The 21516-nt window shown below is 43.3% G+C and overlaps 1 protein-coding gene and 1 long non-coding RNA gene across 3 annotated transcripts; both read right to left on the minus strand.

Moving 5' to 3' along the window:
* Positions 1–244: 244 nt before the first annotated feature.
* Positions 245–10785, minus strand: DDX20 (DEAD-box helicase 20). 2 transcript variants are annotated; one of them, XM_081492698.1, is made up of 11 exons: positions 10463–10785; positions 9711–9805; positions 8889–9057; positions 8177–8291; positions 7910–8052; positions 7631–7769; positions 7474–7532; positions 6078–6160; positions 5643–5748; positions 5424–5525; positions 245–1778 (listed from the first exon to the last, which is right to left on the minus strand). In XM_081492698.1, exons 1-11 carry the CDS (start codon positions 10761–10763, stop codon positions 613–615), a joined length of 2478 nt encoding a protein of 825 aa, XP_081348824.1. In that variant the 5' UTR covers positions 10764–10785; the 3' UTR covers positions 245–612. The 2 variants fall into 2 exon arrangements, with proteins under 2 accessions (XP_081348824.1, XP_081348825.1); XM_081492699.1 differs by lacking the exon at positions 8889–9057.
* A 5898-nt stretch (positions 10786–16683) lies between these two features.
* On the minus strand, positions 16684–21465 carry LOC145506991 (uncharacterized). Its single transcript, XR_014054493.1, has 4 exons — positions 21262–21465; positions 19810–19903; positions 17423–18628; positions 16684–16745 (listed from the first exon to the last, which is right to left on the minus strand). It is a non-coding gene; the product is annotated as an uncharacterized LOC145506991 (long non-coding RNA).
* Positions 21466–21516: the final 51 nt, after the last annotated feature.

Consider the following 21516-nt stretch of genomic DNA (forward strand, 5'->3'; position numbering starts at 1 on the left):
ACATCATCAAAAGATGAACAATAAACATGTCACCACACTTGGCTCAGTTTCTTTTTTTACTGGAAGCAAACAGCATCAAAACAAGGACCTTGGGAAAGTCTGAATCAGTGTTTATTCCCTCCTGTCTAAACCTAAAAGGAGAAGCAGTTTTCTGATCTACCATGCTACAAATTTCTGTAATAACACACCTCTATGGAAATGCAGCCCAAGACTTTTGGAAAGAACTCCACAACATAAACTAGCATTATCTTTCAAATCTCAAGGTTTTTATTTCTTTTAAAGTAAGCAGTGGTATAAGTCTTTTTCAGTGCTTCTTTTCAGAATGGCTTATAGAAAATGGCAGCCTGGGACCTTTAGCTTTACGTCCCCCCAAATTTTCTTTCAAGAATCTAATCCAGGGAGTTTCTTTAAAAAGATCTTTAAAAAGATAATACACTTGACCTACATCAGATTGATTCAGGTCAAAACAATCTGAAAAATAGATATGTCCCAGCAGAAAGCCTCAAGACTTCTCCAATTCCTCAAAAAATGCCACTATACACCACTCCACCATAGGTCAAGGAGGATGGCAATCACTTGATATGCCCAGATGGTGTGAGGGAAAGCCTATTGTCACTGGTTGCCGCGCATCATTTCTTGTAGATAAATGGTATTCATCTGATAGGCTGCCATCCAAGTGGGATGCCTCTGAGCATTCCAATAATAAGACTGAGAAGCAGCAGCATAGTATTCCTGCCATGCCCTGTAGTAAGCTCTCCAGTACTCCTCATAGTCCTGATAGGTATCAGAAAAAGTTGGATGTGTTTCCCTATGGCAGTCATACCAACCATCTTCCTGGGGTTCTGTCTGCAATCGATAGGAAGATCGCCTGGGAAGGTTTCTCCGGCTCTGCTTAGCTCTCTGGTTATGGTTAGCTCCCTCCTTATGCCTTGTCTTTACTTGGATTTCAGTTGATTCTTGATACTCTACTAGGCTAGGAGTGTCATCTCCATTCAGAGGCTGTTCCAAAGAGATATGGCCATCCACAGGAATAGATTCCGAGTCTTTCAGCTGAGTATCAGAAGAAACTTCCAAGTATGACTTATTTCCTTTGCTGTGGAAAGAAGTCCTTGAGCTGTAAGAATCACTGTCACTCTCAGAGTCTCCAGATTGGCTACTACTTGCCAATATCTGCACTCTCTCTTCAGTAATTCTATTTTTCACAAAACCATTTTGAGGATTCACAGACTGATCCCCAGGACCTGTGTAGTGTCTGATGATCTCCACAGGTTTTTCTAAACCCTCTTTAATATAGTGTTCATAATCCTCCAACAATTCTGCAAAAGTCAAAATACATGGCAAATGGGTTTTAAAGGAAGACAGACAAGGAATTTTGGGGAGTGATACAGAAGCTTCTTTGACTTGGTGCTGACTGTTAGTAGGGTTTTCAACAGAGGTCTGAACAGAATTCTTCATTTGTTCTTCCAATTGTACTGCACAGCCCAGTTCTTTTGGTGACATGGCTTTTTCTATGATTCCACATTCTGAATGGCTTTTCATAGGAAGTTTTTGTTTGGTATTATTTTTTGATTTCACTGATAGTGCAGATACAGAAGTATTTCTAGATGAAGCCATGTGTTTACCGTGAGCTTTCTGAGTTTGAAAGGTTCTCTCTATTTTTTGAATGTGCTTTTTTAGAGGCTGGGTAGGTACACTTGCTAAACCATATGTATGCACGGCAGCTTCAACCTCCACATCCCAATCCAAACATTCTTCCATCAGACCAGGAGGAATAGGATCTACATAAAAGGAATTTAAAAAGTATTAAATTCTCAAGTTGCCTTAGATCAGCATTTTCTGAATGGTTTAATAAAGCTTTCCATGGTCAAAAGGGTTAAGAAACAAAATACACTAACAATATACTAAGAAGCTTAATATATTAGTATTTTTAAAGACCTAAGTAATCCTCATAGGAAAGAATAAATAAATATACTGATATTGCTGATAAATATACAAGACCCATCCCATACTCATAAGCAATATCACCCTCTAACCTCTCACTGAAAAGAGCTGATTCTAGGAGTGAGGTTTGCCTCTGTAGCAGTTCTCATACCCCTCGTCGTCTCCCGCTCCCCAACTCCTCCCTGTGATCTCACTACTCATAGCAGCAAAACAAAGGTATTAGAAAATGGATCATGCTCCCTAAAGCTTACAGTTGGGAAATATTACAACCAGAACTCTGCACCCGAGTAAATCTGCCACCCTATATTATATTCTACCAGGGAAAAATCAAGGCCCTCAATGGTGGAGGGAAAAAAACCTCCACAGGGGAAAAAAGACAGATGACTGTGAAAAGATCTGTGATATAAATGGCACTTGTAAATCTAAAAACATTTACTGGATGCAACCCTCTGAATATCCTATCCCAGCCAGATGTGATAATTTGCTTCCACCTGCACTCAGGTCTTTCCAAAGTGTGACCAATTTTCATCTTAGACCAAGTACACAGAGCCTCAGCTTTACAAAGATCTCACTTGTCACTGCTGGTGCTGTTCCATGTATGTGCACCCACTACTCATTCCCTCAGATCTGGATTCTTCATCTGGGGCTCTTGATCCTTCATTGAATAGAAACTCTGACTAAACTCAGATTCCTACTAAGATGATATCCCTTGCTTGCAGAGATCTATCATTCAGGTCAATTTCCCTCCTAATCCTGCTCCAGGCTACTCACCTGAACAGTCTGTGGTCACACAAGTGCCTAGTCCAATATAGATCTAACACCATGAGTATCATTTTCTCACAATTTCAGGGCTCTGTTAACACTTCATAAAGATCCAAATACATGTCATTTTCCAGTAACCAAAGACAACTTTTTTTTTATCACTAGATGTTATGATACTGAATCCTACCCAAGGCCTAGCCCTCATATGTCAATTTTCCAACTTTTTTCTGTATTTATAATTATAAAGATTATCAATAGACTTATACATAGAGAGAATTAATAAAATATAGTCTCAGAGAACCTAAAGACCATCTACTCTAAAAACAAATACTTTGTAAACAGGACATAAGCTTAGAGCAATTTAAAAAGATCTGTAAAAGATCATAAAATGAGTTATCACAGAGCCAGAGCTACTAAAATTCATAGTACCCCAGACCTGTGCTTAATCTAGCTTTGTAAAAATCACTGAAGGAGTGAAATATATTGGTAAATATTCATTGCTATATTTATTCAATAACATATCCCATTTTCTAGAAGATCATGTATATATAAGTATATGTTTATATAACTATACAATATCTATATATGTATATAAATATGTATCTATATAATGTATGGAGGAGAAGGGGACGACAGAGGATGAGATGGTTGGATGGCATCACTGACGCAATGGACATGAGTTTGAGTAGGCTCCCGGAGTTGGTGATGGACAGGGAAGCCTGGAGTGCTGCAATCCATGGGATCGCAGTCGGACACGACTGAGCGACTGAACTGATTGGTGTGTGTGTGTGTGTGTGTGTATATTATACACACCTGCCTTTATATATATATATACACATATGACCTGTCTCTTGAGAAACCTATATGCAGGTCAGGAAGCAACAGTTAGAACTGGACATGGAACAGACTGGTTCCAAATAGGAAAAGAAGTACGTCAAGGCTGTATATTGTCACCCGGCTTATTTAACTTATGTGCAGAGTACATCATGAGAAACACTGGGCTGGATGAAGCACAAGCTGGAATCAAGATTGCCGGGAGAAATATCAATAACCTCAGATATGCAGATGACACCACCCTTATGGCAGAAAGCGAAGAGGAACTGAAGAGGCTCTTGATGAAAGTGAAAGAGGAGAGTGAAAAAGTTGGCTTAAAGCTCAACATTCAGAAAACTAAGATCATGGCATCTGGTCCCATCACTTCATAGCAAATAGATGGGGAAAGAGTGGAAACAGTGGCTGACTATTTTTTTGGGCTCCAAAATCACTGCAGATGGTGACTGCAGCCATGAAATTAAAAGACTCTTGCTCCTTGGAAGAAAAGCTATAACCAACCTAGACAGCATATTGAAAAGCAGAGGCATTACTTTGATAACAAAGGTCCATCCAGTTAAGGCTATGGTTTTTCCAGTAGTCATGTATGGATGTGAGAGTTGGACTATAAAGAAGGCTGAGCACCAAAGAACTGATGCTTTTGAACTGTGACGTTGGAGAAGACTCTTGACAGTCCCTTGGACTGCAAGGAGATCCAACCAGTCCATCCTAAAGGAAATCAGTCCTGAATATTCATTGGAAGGACTGATGTTGAAGCTGAACTCCAATACTCTGGCCACCTGATGCAAAGAACTGACTCATTTGAAGACCCTGATGCTGGGATTGAAAATTGAAGGCAGAAGGAGAAGGGGATGACAGAGGATGAGATAGTTGGATGGCAGCACCTACTCAATGGACATGAGCTTGAGTAAACTCCAGGAGTTGGTGATGGACAGGGAGGCCTGGCATGCTGCGGTTCATGGGGTCACAAAGAGTCGGACATGACTGAGCAACTGCACTGAACACACTAACATGCATACATTAACATATATAGTTGACCTTTGAATAACACAGGTTTGAACTGAGGGTTTGAAGGTCCAGTCATAGACAGACTTTTTCTAGTATGTATGACAGTACTACACAGTCTGCTGTTGGCTGAATCAGTGAATGTGGAAACACAGACATGGAGGGCTGACTCTGAGTTATACAGGGACTTATGCTGCGTGGAGGCTCAGCACCTCTAACTCCCATGCTGTTCAAGGGTCAGCTATACAGCATATAAATCATATTTCCACACAAGAGTTTAGGGTTTTTAAAAAAGTTTTCAAGAAGTCATTAATAGTTTCAAAACATGCATTGTTTCCAAGATGGCACTTTTAAAAGGCAGCTTGATAAATGATTCATTAAAATCAAAAGAAAATACTTAAACATTTTCATAACAGTGTTCAAATTAAAGATACTTCCTCATAATAACAAAGGAGAACATGACAAGAATTATCTTCACCGCAACATAAAAGGTAAGGTACATCCTTGATATAAAAGAATAAAATCAAATTTGAAGGCTATAAAGTAAAATATGGAGTTAATACAACAGAAATATATTTTTCACTTTTCATGTGTGAAAAATATAGTTAGCTTACAATTTTCTCCCTGCTACTTATTAACTGTAAGACCTTAGGCAAATAGTTAACCTCTCTCTGTCTCAATATCCTCTTCTACAAAAGGTAGATAATAGCACATAACTCAAAGGATTGTGGTAAGCATTAAATGAGTTAACATACATAAATACTTATAAATACTTAGAACATTATACAACACATCATAAATACTCTATGTTTGCTATTATTTTTATTAGGCCTATCATCATTACCATTATTATTTCAACAGCAAATGAAACAGATAAAAAATACCTGGTAAAGGCAGAAGATTGATATTACATTTCTGGGCAATTTTCATCATCATATTTTCTTCTTCTCCCCTGCAGCAGTAGGTCACTGTCAGTCCCAAAGTACCTAAAGCACCGAAGGAATGTTAAGTAGTAAGTCAGTTTCATATAAATGACACTCCAAGTCCACTTGCCACGTTACAGCTTCCTCCCCTTAAAGAAAGCATCCCAACTTTCTTTTTACCGAAACGGCCAGCTCTGCCAATCCGATGCATATATGTCTCCCGATCCAATGGTACATCCAGGTTTACAACTAGGTTCACCTTCTCAGCATCAATTCCACGGGAAGTCTTGAATTGAAGAAAAGAACAATTGTTTGTTTGCAGTAACTACTGCATGGACACACTACTATTCTAGTATAACCAAGAGCCAAATTAAGAACAGAAGGATATTTAGGAGCAAAGGAAAATTTGTTTCTAATGAATAACTGACTTCAAGAATAAAGATAAAAACACAAAAGACATTTTTATGAAAGCATATTCCCCAGCACTGGAAATATGATTATCTTCTGGCATTCCTGTCAGATACACCCACCTAAAATAATAGTTGAAATCTGTACATTTGATAACAGAACATATGTCCAGATGGATTAGTCACCCAAACTGAACAGGAAATTTACCAAATCTGTGGAAATGAGGACTCTGCAATGAAACTGCTTCAGTTTAGCCATAGCATCAAGACGCTGATTCTGATTCATGTTGCCTAAAAAGATCCAGAAATAAAGTCACATAAAACAAGCTAATATACATTTATCTAATCTGCAAAAAGTAGAACTCGTAACACCCAGTCTTAGTTTAAAAATATAACAACCAAAGTCAATTCTGTCATTATATGGAAATCTAGGTTAAGACCTAAAGTCGGAATCTTTTAAAATATAGTTAGGCAATCAACTCAAAATTCAATTTTAATTTTTTTCTTATTTTTATATTTTGGCCAAGCTGCAGTATATGGGGATCTTAGTTCTCCAACCAGAGATTAAACTCATGCCCCCTGCAGGGGGAATACAGAGTCTTAACCACTGGACCACCAGGAAAGTCCCTCAAAATTCAGTTTTAAATGGTGACTTAGGCTATGCCTCCAGATATAACATTATATCTAAAGTTACATATAAGGTTTAACAATTCTTAGCAAAATAAAATTGCTTTAATCAGCTGCTTTTCAATTTGGTATTGAAATGTGATCTACAGTCCAAATATTGGTCCATGGGATATATCATCACCAAATAAGCTTATGCTAACAGGTTAAAAACTAAGCTGAGATAGCAACCAAAACTCTAAAAAGGCTCTTATTGATCAAAAATTCCTTTAAATCTTCCATTCTTAGGTCAGCAGTAATAATTCAGCTTTGTGTCAAAAATCAATCAGTTCCGAGTCTTCCTTGGTAGTAGCTCAGTGATAAAGAATCTGCCTGCCAATGCAGGAGACACGGATTCAATCCCTGGTTTGGAAAGATCCTTCATGCTGTGGAGCTACTAAACCTATGCATCACAACTACTGAACCTGTCAGCCCAGGAGCTGCAACTACTGAAGCCTGCAAGCCCAGAGTCCATGATCCACAACAAGAGAAGCCACTGCAATGAAAAGCCCAATCACTGAAACTAGAGAAAAAGCCTTCACAGCAATGAAGACCCACCACAGTCATAAATAAATAAATGAAAAATCAATTGGTTTTGCCTTCCAAGAGACCATAAAAGTCAATTTAGTCAGCAATTCTTAGCAATTTAAAATGATTATTTTAAGACAAAAAAAAGACTGTTTTTATAAAATTAGCTATCTGTGGATATAACTCAAGTTTTCTAATATTATATTATAAACCATGTTACTTCTTAAAAAAACAAGGACACTGGTATAACCAAATCTCAGTGAAAAATAAACCTGAAATTCCTTTTACTCTGAAGACTCAGTATAACCCCACACTAACAAGTCAACTCATGAAGTGGTGTCTCTCCTGACTTTGGAGAAGCTTCAAGTCAGGATACTGACTTAACAAAGATTAAAGTTAAGAGGTGAAGTTACCTGAAATGCACTCGGCAGGAAAGCCTTTAGAAGAAAGGATATCAGCCAAGTGTTGTGCTCTATGAAAAATAACACAGAGGATTATAATTTTACAAATATTCCCCACACCTATCCTTGTATTTCATAAGTTCCCCAGATGACTTTTAAGGTACAGTACCTGCTGTGTAAGTTAGAAAAGACTAAGGCTTGATTAAATGGAATTTTGCTGAACAGTTCCTGTAAATGTTGAGTCTTTTCCTCAAAAATCTTATGGGCCAAAGGGTATGAATTGACAATCTTATAATACTGCTTCAAACCTATAAAGAAGAGTCTTCTGTTAAAACAAACCTATTTGCTAAATAAAGCAAATATGAAAGCAATAGACAACTAAATGAAAGAAAGCTCCAGAATATCATGAACAAACCCAGTAAGTAACAAATCCAGTATCTATACACACCTATTAGACTCGGATCACTGGAATTTAGTCTTACAAAAGTGGGCTCCCTCATGTACTTTGTCAAAGCATTAGCCAAAAATTCAGGGTAAGTAGCTGAAACTGCCAACATCTGTTTACTTGCAGGCAAGGAAGAATAAATCCAACTGCAAAATAAAAGAAAAACACACACACTCTGAAAACTATTCAGATGGTAATCGCCACTTAGAAAAGCCAAAGACAGATACTTTGGAGCACCATTTTAATAGTCAAGTTACTTATTTTCCTTACTTTATTTGCTCCTGGAAGCTGCCTTCTTCTAAAAGCTTATCTGCTTCATCAAGAATAAAGAGACGTATACTGCCTGGATTCAAGTAGTCAAGTTCTATCAGTTGTTTAATTCTGCCTAAATTCCAGAAAACAAAACAAAACATATCCAAATATTCATAATGCACAAATCTGTGGAAATTTCAGCCAATTCTGTTACTCTACTTAATAGGTGGAACTGCTGATCTGAGCCAACTCTCACTATTCTCTATTTACACACTAAACCACAAATTAGAAATCTTGAGTTCTGACCTTACCTAAATCCATTTTTCCCTCACATTTCATCACCAATATGTATGGAAAATCAACACTATTCCTGTTAAGAACTGTAAGGCACTGAATGCTAGATTGTGATTCTGAGTGATTCATGACTGAAAGACAATACGGAAGCAAAGAATAATTCCAATCCATGGCTTAGAAGGCTTCCTGGAAGTCATCTAAATACTCTTCTTTTCAAAAGCCTATCCCATACTTGTTCTTAAACATCCTTAGGAATGGAGATTTTATAAATTCTGTTGGTAATCCAGTCATATGTTATATCTCACTAATCTAATGTTCTTCATCTTTAACACTCAAAATAATTACCATAGCTATCAAAGACTGCCATATTCTTATTGTTATATACAAGTGCTCAGTTACTTAAAAGCCCAGTAATTAAAAGGTGCTGATATCTTACCAGGAGAACCAACAGCAATATGACACTTTTTAAGTCTGGTTTTGTCTTGTGATAATGGAGTCCCTCCAATAAACACATGACACTCTAACCCTTCCATTTTTATACCAATGGCTGTGATAACAGAATGTATCTGTACAGCAATTTCTCTTGTGGGAGCCAAGATTAAAATCTAAAAAAAAAAAAAAAAAAACATAAAATATACCTTTAACAAGTCAGCAGAATAAATATATAAGGCAGGACTCAAAAAGATATCCCTGATGCCTGGCATAATTGTTTATAGATAACATGGGCAAATCATGTTATCTTTAACAAATCTTTGTCGAAGAAATGATCCCCAAACCCAAATCTCCTGTTAATTTGGGTAAGGCCATCTTAGACATACTCTGAGAGAATCTAGAAAATGGGAGATCAGTATAATACATTCACTGTAAGAACCACCTAGTTACCAACAACAGCCAAGCACCTCATTACCACAAATCAGGCAAAATGCTAAACCTCACATAATCTGGTGAGCGAATAAAAGCATAAAAAAATCCCTATCTGTATTCTCATGAAATGACAAAATTGACACACATGGCAGACTTGTTTTATTTAACATGTAATAATAACAGAAATCTCTAAACTTCTATTTGGTCACTATCCCATCCATACCACCACCACTCAATAGCCTCAATGTCTACTTTCCCCGTATACTTGTCATATGCCTCAAGGGAATCATTCACCAACTTCACTTCTATCTCTGGGGAGCCACTGGTATTTCATCTGACGTGTAATAAAATCCACATAACATACCCTTCTTTGGGTCATCTGAGCTAAACTCACCTGGGTACTTAGGTTCTCAAGAACAAGAGAGTCCAAAGCAATGGTGGAGAAGACACAGGTTTTCCCAGTTCCAGACTTAGCCTGAACAATTAAGTCTGAGAAGAAAAAAAATGTTAGCTAGGACTGAAGAAATTTAGGTACCAATCCCAGAACTAAAAAGGTCTCCAGAGAGATCATATCGTTGGCACTTTGGTTTTTACCCTTAACTCTTAAAAAAGCATGAAGCCATATCCAGAAACAGGCCTCCTCCCTGAACCCCTACCGTTTCGTTTCTTCTTTAGGCTTCAGAACCAGAAATTTGAAGTATGAAATCAAAGTATCAGTAGGGTCACATTCCCTCCAAAGGCTCTATGGTTATCAATACAATTCTTCCCTGTCTCTTCCAGCTTCTGATGGCTCAGACATTTCTTGGTGCGGAGCTGTTAACTCCAATCTCTGGCTTTCTTCTCTTTCTGTTATAAAGACTCTTGTCACTAGATTTAGGGCCTACCCTAATCCAGGATGATCTCATCCGCGATCCTTACTACTATTTATTTTCTCAAACACAGAACCACTTGTCAGAGTGGAATGGATCTTAAATATCTCCAAATTCAGTACTGCGCCTCCGTTTGACAGTGTAGGAAACAGAGGCTCGCGGAATGCGGTGTCGTGGCCCTGCAGGCAGCTGCCCTGGGCCCTTCCCGGCCCTCGCCATAGCTCGACCCCCACCCCCACCCCGGCCCACCTGGCCCCTCCAGTGCCCCCTCCCTCACCGAGTCCACATCGCCCCAGCGGGATGGCCTTCAGCTGTACGGGCGACGGCCGCTCGAAGCCAACCGCCCGCAGGCCTTCCAGCACCGGGCGCGACAGCAGCAGCGACTCGAAGTCTGCCGGCTCCGCCAGCAGCACGTCCCCAGTGCGGGTCCGCGGGCCGCTGATGTCGTGAGCCGTACGCAGGCTCCGCATCGGCCGTGGGGCTGGCTCCGGGGCCGAGAACTGCGCGGCCACACGCTCCGCCGGCATAGCGGTCTCCCCGGTCGCTAAGGCCGCCGGGGCTTCAAACGCCGCCGCCATGGTAGCCGCGCCGCCGGATCTCGCGGTACTTAGGGCGAGGCTGGGCGCCTGAGAGCGAGAAGAGGAAAAACTTTATTGGCACTCTTCCCGCGAAGACACTGACACACCAGGCCTCGAAGAGGAGGGGAAGTTGAAGGCTTAGATAGACTCGGAAACAGCTACAACAACAACAAAAAAGTGACCAGAGGATGGCGGGAAAAGGGAGGAGAGGAAAGCAGAGGCTACCAGCGTGTCGCCGCCTGCGACCTGTAGAGGGCGCCGCGCGCTAGCGGTGGGAGCACCGCCCCGCCCCACGGCCCTCTGTGGGCGGGTCCGCCTCGCCCAGCGCCCAGCGTTGGCTGCCTCACAACGCTGTCTTTGTGATGCGCTCTGTGCGTCAAGCTCCCGGCCTCCGGGCCTTGACTCCGCGGTCGCCCCCTCCCGATCCCCACCCGGTCCCGCCCCAACTCGCTGCCTTGTCCTGCGCTCTCGGAGAGCGCCCGGAGTACAGCGAGACGATTGACCACGTTGCATAGTATATGTGGTTTCCTCTTTGTGTCCCCAACCCCTAGCACAGTACCTGGCAACACGGTTAGCCCTGATAAAAGAAAAAGGATGGGAACCAGCAACTGCACTAACAGCTCCCACATTCGTATCTCCACCTCCGACCTCTGAACTCCACACTTGCACCTCCATCTCCCGTCTCAACACCTCCACTCCGATGTCTAACAGCTCAAATTTAACTTTTCTGTGTGTTGCTCCTATCCCTCCCCACCACCATCTCAAGAACGACAACTTTAGGTCTTAGCTCAAATACCACCTTTTCAAAGAGGACTTTCCTGAACACCCTGGGATAGCTCCCTCATCCTGGCAGCTCCCCAGCTTTTCTCATCACTCTATTCCCTTGTTCTGGTTTATTTTTCTTCCTGGTACTTTTCACTAGCTGAAATCATGTTTATTGTCTGTCTCCCCGACTCTGAGGACAGAGATCTATTCTCTCTTGTTCTCTTCAATATCCCTTGTTGGAAAAAAGCAATCTGACCCAGAGTAAGTGCTCAGTATTTATTGAACAAATGAGTTCCTCTAACAAAGTCTGAATCATAACTCCGAATGTAAGTATTGCTGGAACCTAATCTTACAATTCCAAATCTAAAGATAATTCTGCATCTAACCCCAACTTTTGCCTTTGTCCTGATACCATAATTCTGGTCATTATCTCTCACCAGTTCACACTTCCCTCCTCTCTCTCTCTCTCTGTCACACACACACACACACACACACACACACACACACACACACACACACACACACACACACACACACAGTGATGACTCAGATTCCAAAAGAGGTCATTATCTCTCACCAGTTCACACTTCCCTCCTCTCTCTCTCTCTCTGTCTCACACACACACACACACACACACACACACACACACACACACACAGTGATGACTCAGATTCCAAAAGAGGTAGGAGAACTTTGGCTTGGTAACTCATTGGGAAGGGGTCCTCAGATGCATTTTTCTTAGAAATTTATAAAAACACTGAGAAAGTATCAACTGTTTCTATGAAAGAAGGGGGCCTGTTGAGAGTGAGCAGTAAAGGTTTCAGACTTCCTCTTAGTACTCCGCGTCTTTCATTCACCTAATCCTTGAATCCCAAACCTGGGAATTATTCTTGACTCCATCCTGCACTATACCTCCCCTTTCTTTTTTTCTTTTTTTCTTGACCACATGGTGCAACTTGCGGGATCAACCAGCGAGTGAACCCCTTGAATACTAGGTCAGCAGTGAAAGTGGTGAAGCCTAACCCCTGGACTGCCAGGGAAGTCCCTCCCTTTTCTAACAGTTACAAGGACAGGTAATTTTGCCTCCGAATATCCCATCCATAACTCTTCTCCAGTCTCCATAGCATCTGTCCTATTTTAGGTCCCTTTATCATCCTAACTATTGCAACAGCCTCCTGAATGGTGCCCTTGCTCAGAGTTTCTTCTCTCTCCCAGCCACCTACCCCACAGGCACTGGAGTGACCTTTCTTAAGTAGATATCTTAGGTTGTTTGGGTCCAGCTTCTGATCCTGCTTTTGACCACCTTTTTTATTTCCCATCCCAGGATCCCACTTCTCACTATAAGTGATTCCAGTCTAGCTCTTACCTTGTTCTGTTTACTTATTTACGTATCTGTCCTTCACACTAAATAAACTATGCGTTTCTCAAGGAGGGAGATTTTCTTACCCTAGGCTCTCCAGTCCAGCACCAGGCCCTTGGTGGACCTAATAAACATTGAATGGCAGACCTTTTCCTGCTCAAAAATCTAAGCTGAATTTTCACACTCAGCAGCAGCTGTGTAGAACTCACACCAATCACCAATGAAGAACTTAGGTCTCATCCCAAAAGAAATACAAAGACTATTTTTCTAGAAAAGAACATTTATAGTTTTATAGGCATTCTGTCATTACATTCGTTGTTTACAAAGTTTTATGGACACAAATATTGAAGTTATATTACTAGGCATAAATTATATTGCTATAGCTAAAAACAAATCAATACAATTTTTTCTTCAGTAGTTAAAACTTGGAATAATGCTGTTGTTCATAAGGTTTAGTGCCATAAAAATGAAACACAAAGGTAAGAGACCATTAAATAATCAGGAGGTGTGAGAGTAATATACACAGAAAAAAGTTGGACTGTTGTCTACCTCCTGGCCTCTCCCAGGATAAAATCACAATGGGACCTCACCCTCCTTTTACACTGTTTTGTCTACCTGGAAAGTCTTTCCTTATTTTATATGCCTGGAAGCTAGTGGAGGGATAGATTCCTGTGAACTGAAGAAGTGGGAGTACAGAATGGATTTTCAGTTTCAAACGGTCCCAGACAATCATTTCACAGTGGAAGTTTCTGCGCCCGGTGGAAAGGTAAATAATGTAAATAAAGACAGGAGTGTAAGGTGGCCCACCTGGGTGTGAGGATCCATGGGAATATGTGGGGGAATAGGAAGGAACTAAGTTTTTTTAATTTATTTTTATAGCATTTATTTATTTATTATTTTTTGTTCCACTGGTTCTTTGTGCGAGGGGGTTTCTCTAGTTGCAGTGCACAGGTTTCTCATTGCTGTGGCTTCTTTTGTTGCAGAGCACAGGCTCTAGGACGCACAGTACTGGCAGCACAGGGGATCAGTAGTAGCAACTGTAGAGCACAGGCTCGATAGTTGTGGCACAAGGGCTTAGTTGCTCCACAGCATGTGGAATGTTCCTGGACCAGGGATTGAATCCATGTCACCTGCATTGGTAGGCAGATTCCTCTCCACTGTACCACCAGGGAAGTCCTAAGATTTATTTTTAATTGGAGGATAATTGCTTTACAATGTTGTGTTGGCTTCTGCCATACAACAGTGTGAATCAGCCATAAGCATACATATATCACCTCCCTGTTGAACCTCCTTCCCACCCTTCTACCTCATCCCATCCCTCTAGGCCATCACAGAGCACTGGGCTGGGCTCCTTTGTTACACAGCAACTTCCCACTAACTATTTTACACACGTAATGTGTATATTTGAAGAACTAAGATTTTTATAGCCACTTTTTCTTATTTGATCCTCAGAGCAACAAAGGGTAGGCAACCTTATTATTTGCATTCAATCTGCAAACATCTCTATTCATTCTTGCAACAGAAATCTAAATGCCTAATACAAATCAGCCAAATGCTGAAGATACAAAGATGGGACAAATTAAACAGAGCACTTGCCCTCAAGCAGAAAGATACATGCAAACAGACAGCGCTGACCAAGGAGGAAATATACAAGTAGCACAAGGTGCTGTACAATTATATGCAGCACTGACATTTTTCAGAACCTTAGCTGCTCAAAGTGTGGCTGTCATGTGGGAGACAGTGAGAACTTCTGAGAAATGGAGAAAAACAGCTTTTGGTATTCAGAGACCAACAGCTTTTTTTCTCTATGCCCTTCTCTCCCCACCCGAAATCAAAGTGGTTTAAAGCGTGCATAGAGCTAGAAGAAAATGCCCAGATCACTTCCATGCCCAGATCACTCTTTTCCTACTCCCTGGAGTCAAGCCCTTCTGCCATGACAGCAGCACCAGGAGACAAAGTCCTAGTCCCTTGAAGCACTGGGGACTGATTTTCTGAGCTGATCCTGGAGGATAGAGAAGGAGTTCAATCAGGCAGTGGAGGTGGAAAGAAAGCTCATCAGGCAGAAAACGTAGAAAGATATTCTGGGCAGAAGGAACAGTTTGTGCAAAGGCGTGGAAGCATGAGAAACCACAGCAGTTAGGGAAGTTATGAGCTTCAGCGTGAACAGAGGCAAGTATGGCAACAATTACCAGGAAATAAGGTTGCAGAGATGTATTGCTCCCATAGTGTGAAGGGCCTTGCCTGCCACCACAAGGAATATCAAGTTAATGTGTTATGCTTGCCCAAAGTGGGATAGTGTTAGGTCAGAATAGAGAGAAATACAATTGGAAATATAGGCTAGGGCTTGATAGATGACAGAACTGAGGAGTTTGGATTGTCACTTGCAGACCATTGAGCATCCTCTGTTTGGGATCTAACATGAGGTAGTAACTACAAGGCCCACTTTACACACTGTTTCTCACACCTAACAGGGTCTTTTAGGTGTTAAACACCACTTTCTGAGTGTCAGTGCTTACCTGTGTGCTGCTTAGCCCACAGTGACTGAGCACGTATTTTCTGGTTCTCTCTTCCAGGCAAAGGGAACCTTTCCTCCTGTATTTTTCAGTTCATCTACTCAGTGGACTAGTACCATCCACAAGCTTAAGTTATGTCAAGTTTATTAAGTAACAATATCTGGCCTTCTGGACAGAATTTTTGTTTCATGACCTTGTTGGATCCTCTGTAGTGAACTTTTGACATGGAGAATAACTATTTTCACATGTGCCCCTTGGCTTGTGGGGTGACCATATCCTTAGTATTTTCAGACAGGTATGAGGAGCACGGGAGAAGCAGCAAAGGCCCAGGTTCCCACTCTCTTCACAGCCACCTCTCACCATGGGGACTCACTGGCTTTCAGTAAAGGACTCCAGGCCAACCTCTCTCTTTCTCTCTCTCTCTCTCTCTCTCTCTAGACCAGACTCCCCTCTGCTCAAGGCCCATATTGATGAATTGCCCCATTTAATACCACAGCCTCAGTCTTCAGGGAGAAAGGCATCACGTTTGCTCTTCTGAGAACGGGGACCAATTCATTCTTGTCCAGGCAGCATAATAAATAACCTGCCCTTGTTGGCAAGGGGTTTATTAGAGACTGATGGGATGTTTAACAATAACTGGGGTCTGTGATTTATTAGGTAGGGAGGTTGGTGGCGTCTCTGAAGACTGGGAAGGTGGAATTTAATTGATAAAGTGACTGTCAGCAGGAATGAGATGCACCCAATAGAATATGCATTTAAGGGCTTCTCTTTGAAGCTGTCAGGAAGGGTTTCTGCTAATCATATTCAGCTCCTGTAAAGGTGGCGTCTGCTGGATATCTGGGTGAGACACAAACGGCAGGGAAGGGACTCCGAAAAGGACCCGGGGAGGGGTACACCTGTCAGTCGCCTGGCCCGATGGAAGAATGTGACACAAATGAGCAGAAGGGAAAAAAGATTTTCATCACCCCCAAGAGAGGTCCCCTTTGAGGCGCCTTTGTTTCTCTTCAATGAGCTGCTCAAGAGAGCAAGAGGTGCTGAGCACCTGCTTCCTGGAGAAGGAGGGAAAGGCAAGAGTTAAGTGGCAAGAGAGATTTGTTCCAGAATTCTAAACTCTCTAAACCTGAACTATTTGCACCAGAGCCCCCCTGCCTGACTCCCCAGCCACAGACACTTAGGTACACAACACACCCCTACACACCACAGGTACCCCATGTCCACACAGCCTCCTCCTGTCGCTGCTGCCTTCATGCCAAGGACAGAGTCACAAAAACTCAGATGGATGGAGCCTCACCTTTTTTATTGTTGTTTCCCAGCTCCGGAGACCCCAGAATCCAGGCTGAGAAACTGGAAATAAATTCTTGTGGTCTGGAGTGTGCAGAGCGTACCTTATCTCTTCGGCCTGCCCTCCATCCAGTTGCTTGACAATAAGGGAGCTTGGTTTTATCTCCAAGGCCATCCTTGATGGCACTGAGGATGGCTCAGCTCTGTCCTCAGGCAGCCCTGAGCCTTTCCAAGCTGCTCCGCTCACATTCTCTGCTCCCCACCCATCCCTCGGGCTGTTGCTCAGCCTTAAACAAGGACATGTAAGGCAGGAGAGGGGCTCTCTGAGGCCAGTCGGCTTCCCTCCTTTGATCCTCCCGAATCTATTCTTAGGTCCCAGGAGACTGATCTGCCTCCTTGTCCTCCCCAGGGAGAGAAAGGGAGGGGGAGGCCATAACCAGGGAAGAAGAAGTAATTGTCACCGTCTAATCTGAGCCTCAGTGGTGACACTGAGGGACCTCTGAGCAGACTGGATACAGCAACTGGTTTGATTAAATCAAACCTCTCCTGCAACATTGTTAAATTAAACTGACAGGCCAGGAGCAGATGAGGGAGAGCAGGGGAATCATTGCCTCTGGTGGGGGCAGGGGAGGCCAGGTCTGGGAAGAACATCAGATGGTAGCAGAGCAAGGCCTGTCCTTTCCCTTAATTGCTGACTATAGATAGGAGATGAGATTTATGGATGTGAGAGGCTGAAGTACCTGTTTGAGCACAAGCTGCGAAAGTGACGCACCGGCAGACTGCTGCCTCCCAGGAGGCTCTGCGAATTCCCTTGGCAGTCAGGCCTCACATTTGGAACGGTGTTCTTGACATTTCAAAGGGCTTCTACCCACTTTATCTGCACAACAAGCAGACAGAGTGAGATTATTTTCCTCACTTTGTAGCCAGAGAAACTGAGGCTGAGGGGGATTACAGAGCCAACTTGTAGGCAGAGACAGTCCAAGGACCCCAGGTCTCCCTCCTGCCCGTCCTGGCCTGCTCGCCCCCAACATACGCCATATGGCAGAATTTCCCAGGACTCAGTTCCTGGATCACCAGCTCTTCTCCCACCCACCAGAGAAACGTAAACCACACAGCTTGCTTCATGGGCCATCAGGAAAATGCCAGTCTCCACCTGGCTTGGTGCAGCCCACCTGCAAAGCACACAGCTGGCTTTCAAAGGTCACCAGGCCATCCTAAGGTGCTCATATCACTCTTCCACCAGCCCAAGCCCTTCTGAGTCACTTCCATTCCACCCTAATTACTAGTTGGGGGGTGGGGAGTGGGAAATATAATGTTAGCAACACTAGCACACAGCAAGAGGAGACAGATAACACTGATACCCTGCTGGCTTCAACTGTCACCCAGTTCCTCACCTGCCAAAGCTAATTTTCCACTCACCAGTGGGTGAGAGCTCATTTCCGAGTGTGTGAGCCACACACACACTCACGTACATGCATGGGTACCCAGTGCCATTGCGAACCAAGTAATGCCTCAGCCAGGATGTCCTTATTCTCACTTCCGATGCACCCCAATGATTTGTTTATTGACACCTGCGCCCCTCTCCAATCTATTTTCAGTTGGGAAGACACTGGGATGGGGATGCTGGCAAAGATGGTGCATAGTGATTACCATAGATGCCGTGGATCCCTACCTCCTCCAAAGCAGACTCAACACACACCAGTTAATGATCAGAACCTGGGACAGGGAGAACAAAGGACAGAGGGAAGGGGAGAGAGGAGCAGACTTTCAACCACTGCCACCATAAAGGAAACTAGAGGAGAGAGAGGGTGGTACCATTTACTTGACAAGGACAGACAACTGGAAATAGTATCCACTAGGGGAGAGTGTGTATGAGCCACACCAGATATGGCCTCACTGTGCTCTTCCCTCATGGTTATCACATTATTTTCATCACCATTCTTGACCTGAAAAAGATAGTGAAGAGTAGGTGGGCAGATAGGTCAAAGGTACTCCAACAAATAATCACCAGCCTCCTGAGTTCATCATTGGTATTGTGACTGGCCACATCCAAACCCAACACCTCCAACCTATCCATCTGAAATCATAGATCTCCAAGGCAAGGAGTTGGATTCCTCTAAAGATACCTGCCAAAGTGTTATGGAAGGAAAAGAGGTCTTGGGTGGGGTGGGGAGAGGAGAGGAAGAAGAGGGAAGATCACAGGATCTGGGTTCCCATGCTGATTTTTGATATCAGCAAGCTGGGTGACCCAGGGCAAATCACTCAACATTTCTGTGCTGCGCTCTCCTGGTTTGTAAAACCACATGCTTGTGTGGGAAATGCAGACTCTCAAACTTTAGAGGTCACAGAGGAGAAAACTGAGACCGAAAGAGGTTAAATTACTTGTCTGAGGCCACACAGTGAGGCAGTGGAGTGACAAGAGAGCATGGGTTCTAAACTGAAGCCAGAGCCTCTGCGTGACCTGAGGGGAGTTCTGGCTCCCCATCCCCTTCCCCATCTGCAGAATGGAGCAATAGGAGTCCTGCTTCCGAGGGCTTGGGAAGAACAGATGAGTGCCTGACACAAGGAAAGCCTTCAACAAATGGTAGCTAGCTCTATTTTTAGTGATAGACTGGAGGTTCAGACCCATAGAGCTTGATTTCGGGTCTTTCCACAAGGTCACAATTCTCTGATTATCTATAAGATCCTTTTCAGCTCCCAAATTCTATGATTCTAAGTCAGAGAGATTAACATGCAAGTTATTTCCAAAACCCTCCAGGCAGAGACACAAAAGACCATTTAGGGGATTCATTATTCACTCTCCATTGCCTCAGTCACTTTCTATGGATGATGATTCATGAGGAATAATCAGAGCAAAGAAAACCTGTCCAAATGCAGGGAGGAGGGAGGGCAATAAAAAAAAACCCAAACTCCTTTGCATGTTCAGCTCCTGTTCTTCCATTTGCATCTTCATTTGTTAAATGACGGCAGTGTTTCTTGGCCTCATTGCCTTTCCACTTTGGGAACTAGAGGCTGTCTCTTGGTACAGACTGAGTCCCTGCCCACCCCACTCGCATCCCTATGAACCCCCTGGGAGATGGCCCAGCCTCTCTGGCCAAGCAGAACCCCTCACAGAAGCAGCTGTCACCTTTGGCACTGGTTCCCCTCAGGATCTCAAGGCTGAAATTTCAACTGGACCCCCAGGCTGATGTCTGGTCAGGGTGAAGACAGTTCTCCAGCACCTGCAAAAGACCAAGGAGAGGCTTAGGAGCCAGCCTGGTGGAAGCAAATGCTCAGTAAGCCAAACCTGAAACATGACCTCTTCTTCTCCTCACTCCATGGCCTCAGGGGGAGAAGCCAGTAGACTTCTTTCTCTCTTGCTGACAAATCTCCCCCTGGCAAGGGGCCAATGCCTGGTCCTTGCTTATAGCTTCCAGAAACTGGTGGAGAGGGCCAAGTCGTGTGTAATAAAAGAGCTTTCCCCCTGAGTTGCAGGCCATATGAGGTTATAGGGAAGTCAGTGCTGGGCCTCCAGGGAGTCAGACATGTCAGAATATCCCCCAGAGAGTGCAAGGAGCTGGTCACTTTCCTTCCCAGTTTGCATCAACCAGCATTAGTTTGCACAAATTCCAAAAGTACTTCCCTTCGCTCTGCCCTGACATTCTTCAGGTGTTCTTTGCAGTTGAAAAATATTTGCTTTTCCAGCCAATGTTTGCAAAATGGAAATGTTTACTTCCCCGCAGAAATGAGACCATCGCTTAGGCACCATAAGCACAGGCCCATAACTGCAAATAATTCCAAATAGGGGTGGGGAGTAGCCCATTGACTAATTGCTCAGTATTCAGACTAGTCTAATTTTGCACTTACAATTACTTCTGAATTGTTCAGGTGACATAGTCCATTCATTCATGGGAGTTTTCTCAAACTACTATCCCACTACTGCTTCCTACAACACCTTCCTGTGTCCCTCCCTCAAAATTTCAGTGCCTGTAAAACTGAGAACATGGTCTCAGAGCCCAGGGAATTTGTAAAGAAGTGATGGTTGTGGGAGTGGCATCTAAGTTAGCACTCTGTGTAAGAGTGATGGCTTTTCTGCAGATGGGGAAGTACCAGGACTCACTCCTTCAGTGGCTCATCATCCCAGTAATCCACTTGTCTCCTGCTTTCTGCAGAGGAGGGCAGTAGGAAAAGATTACCTTGGAAACAGGGAGACTTTATTATATCACCGTAAAGATGAATTTCTTTGGGCCTCAGTTGCTCTGTCTGTAAGCAGGGAGAATGATGCTCTATGTTTGAAGACACTAAACGCTAAGGAGCTCCTTATGACTAGAGTCTTTGATTCCGTCACCCAGTCAAAAGAGTTTTTACTTAAATCCCAAAGTGAATCTTTCTTTTGGAACCTAGAGAGCTCCCAAGATACAGGCCACTTCGTCTCTCTGCTGTCTCCCCTGGAGTTGGAATTGAAGAGGCTTCTGTCTAAGGTGGACAGAGGAAGATGTCATGAAAACTGAGAGATTATTTTAAGAAGAGTTAGGCCTCTGTCCAGTTCCTCCCCCACCATCCGAGCGTTCACACCAGACACACAGTCTCTGCTCAGCACCTCTGGGCCTGCCTGCCAGGAGAGGTCCTCTGACTGGAGAGAAACAGTTCCGCAGTGATATCTGAACACATTCCAACAGCACATGTTTATCTCTAGGGTCAGCCTTTCCTGTTGATGCTCAGGAGGCATGGGGAGAGCAGCGAGGGGGATTGGGATAATGGTGTTCGCAGCCACAAGGGGTGGAGGCATGAACGCAATGGGGACATGGACCCCACCCTTGGGAGGGTGATGTCATAATGAGGTTTCTAGACTGCG

The sequence above is a fragment of the Giraffa tippelskirchi genome, chromosome 5 (assembly GCF_054371585.1).
Source record: "Giraffa tippelskirchi isolate mGirTip1 chromosome 5, T2T-mGirTip1v1.2.pri, whole genome shotgun sequence".
Taxonomy (NCBI): domain Eukaryota; kingdom Metazoa; phylum Chordata; class Mammalia; order Artiodactyla; family Giraffidae; genus Giraffa; species Giraffa tippelskirchi.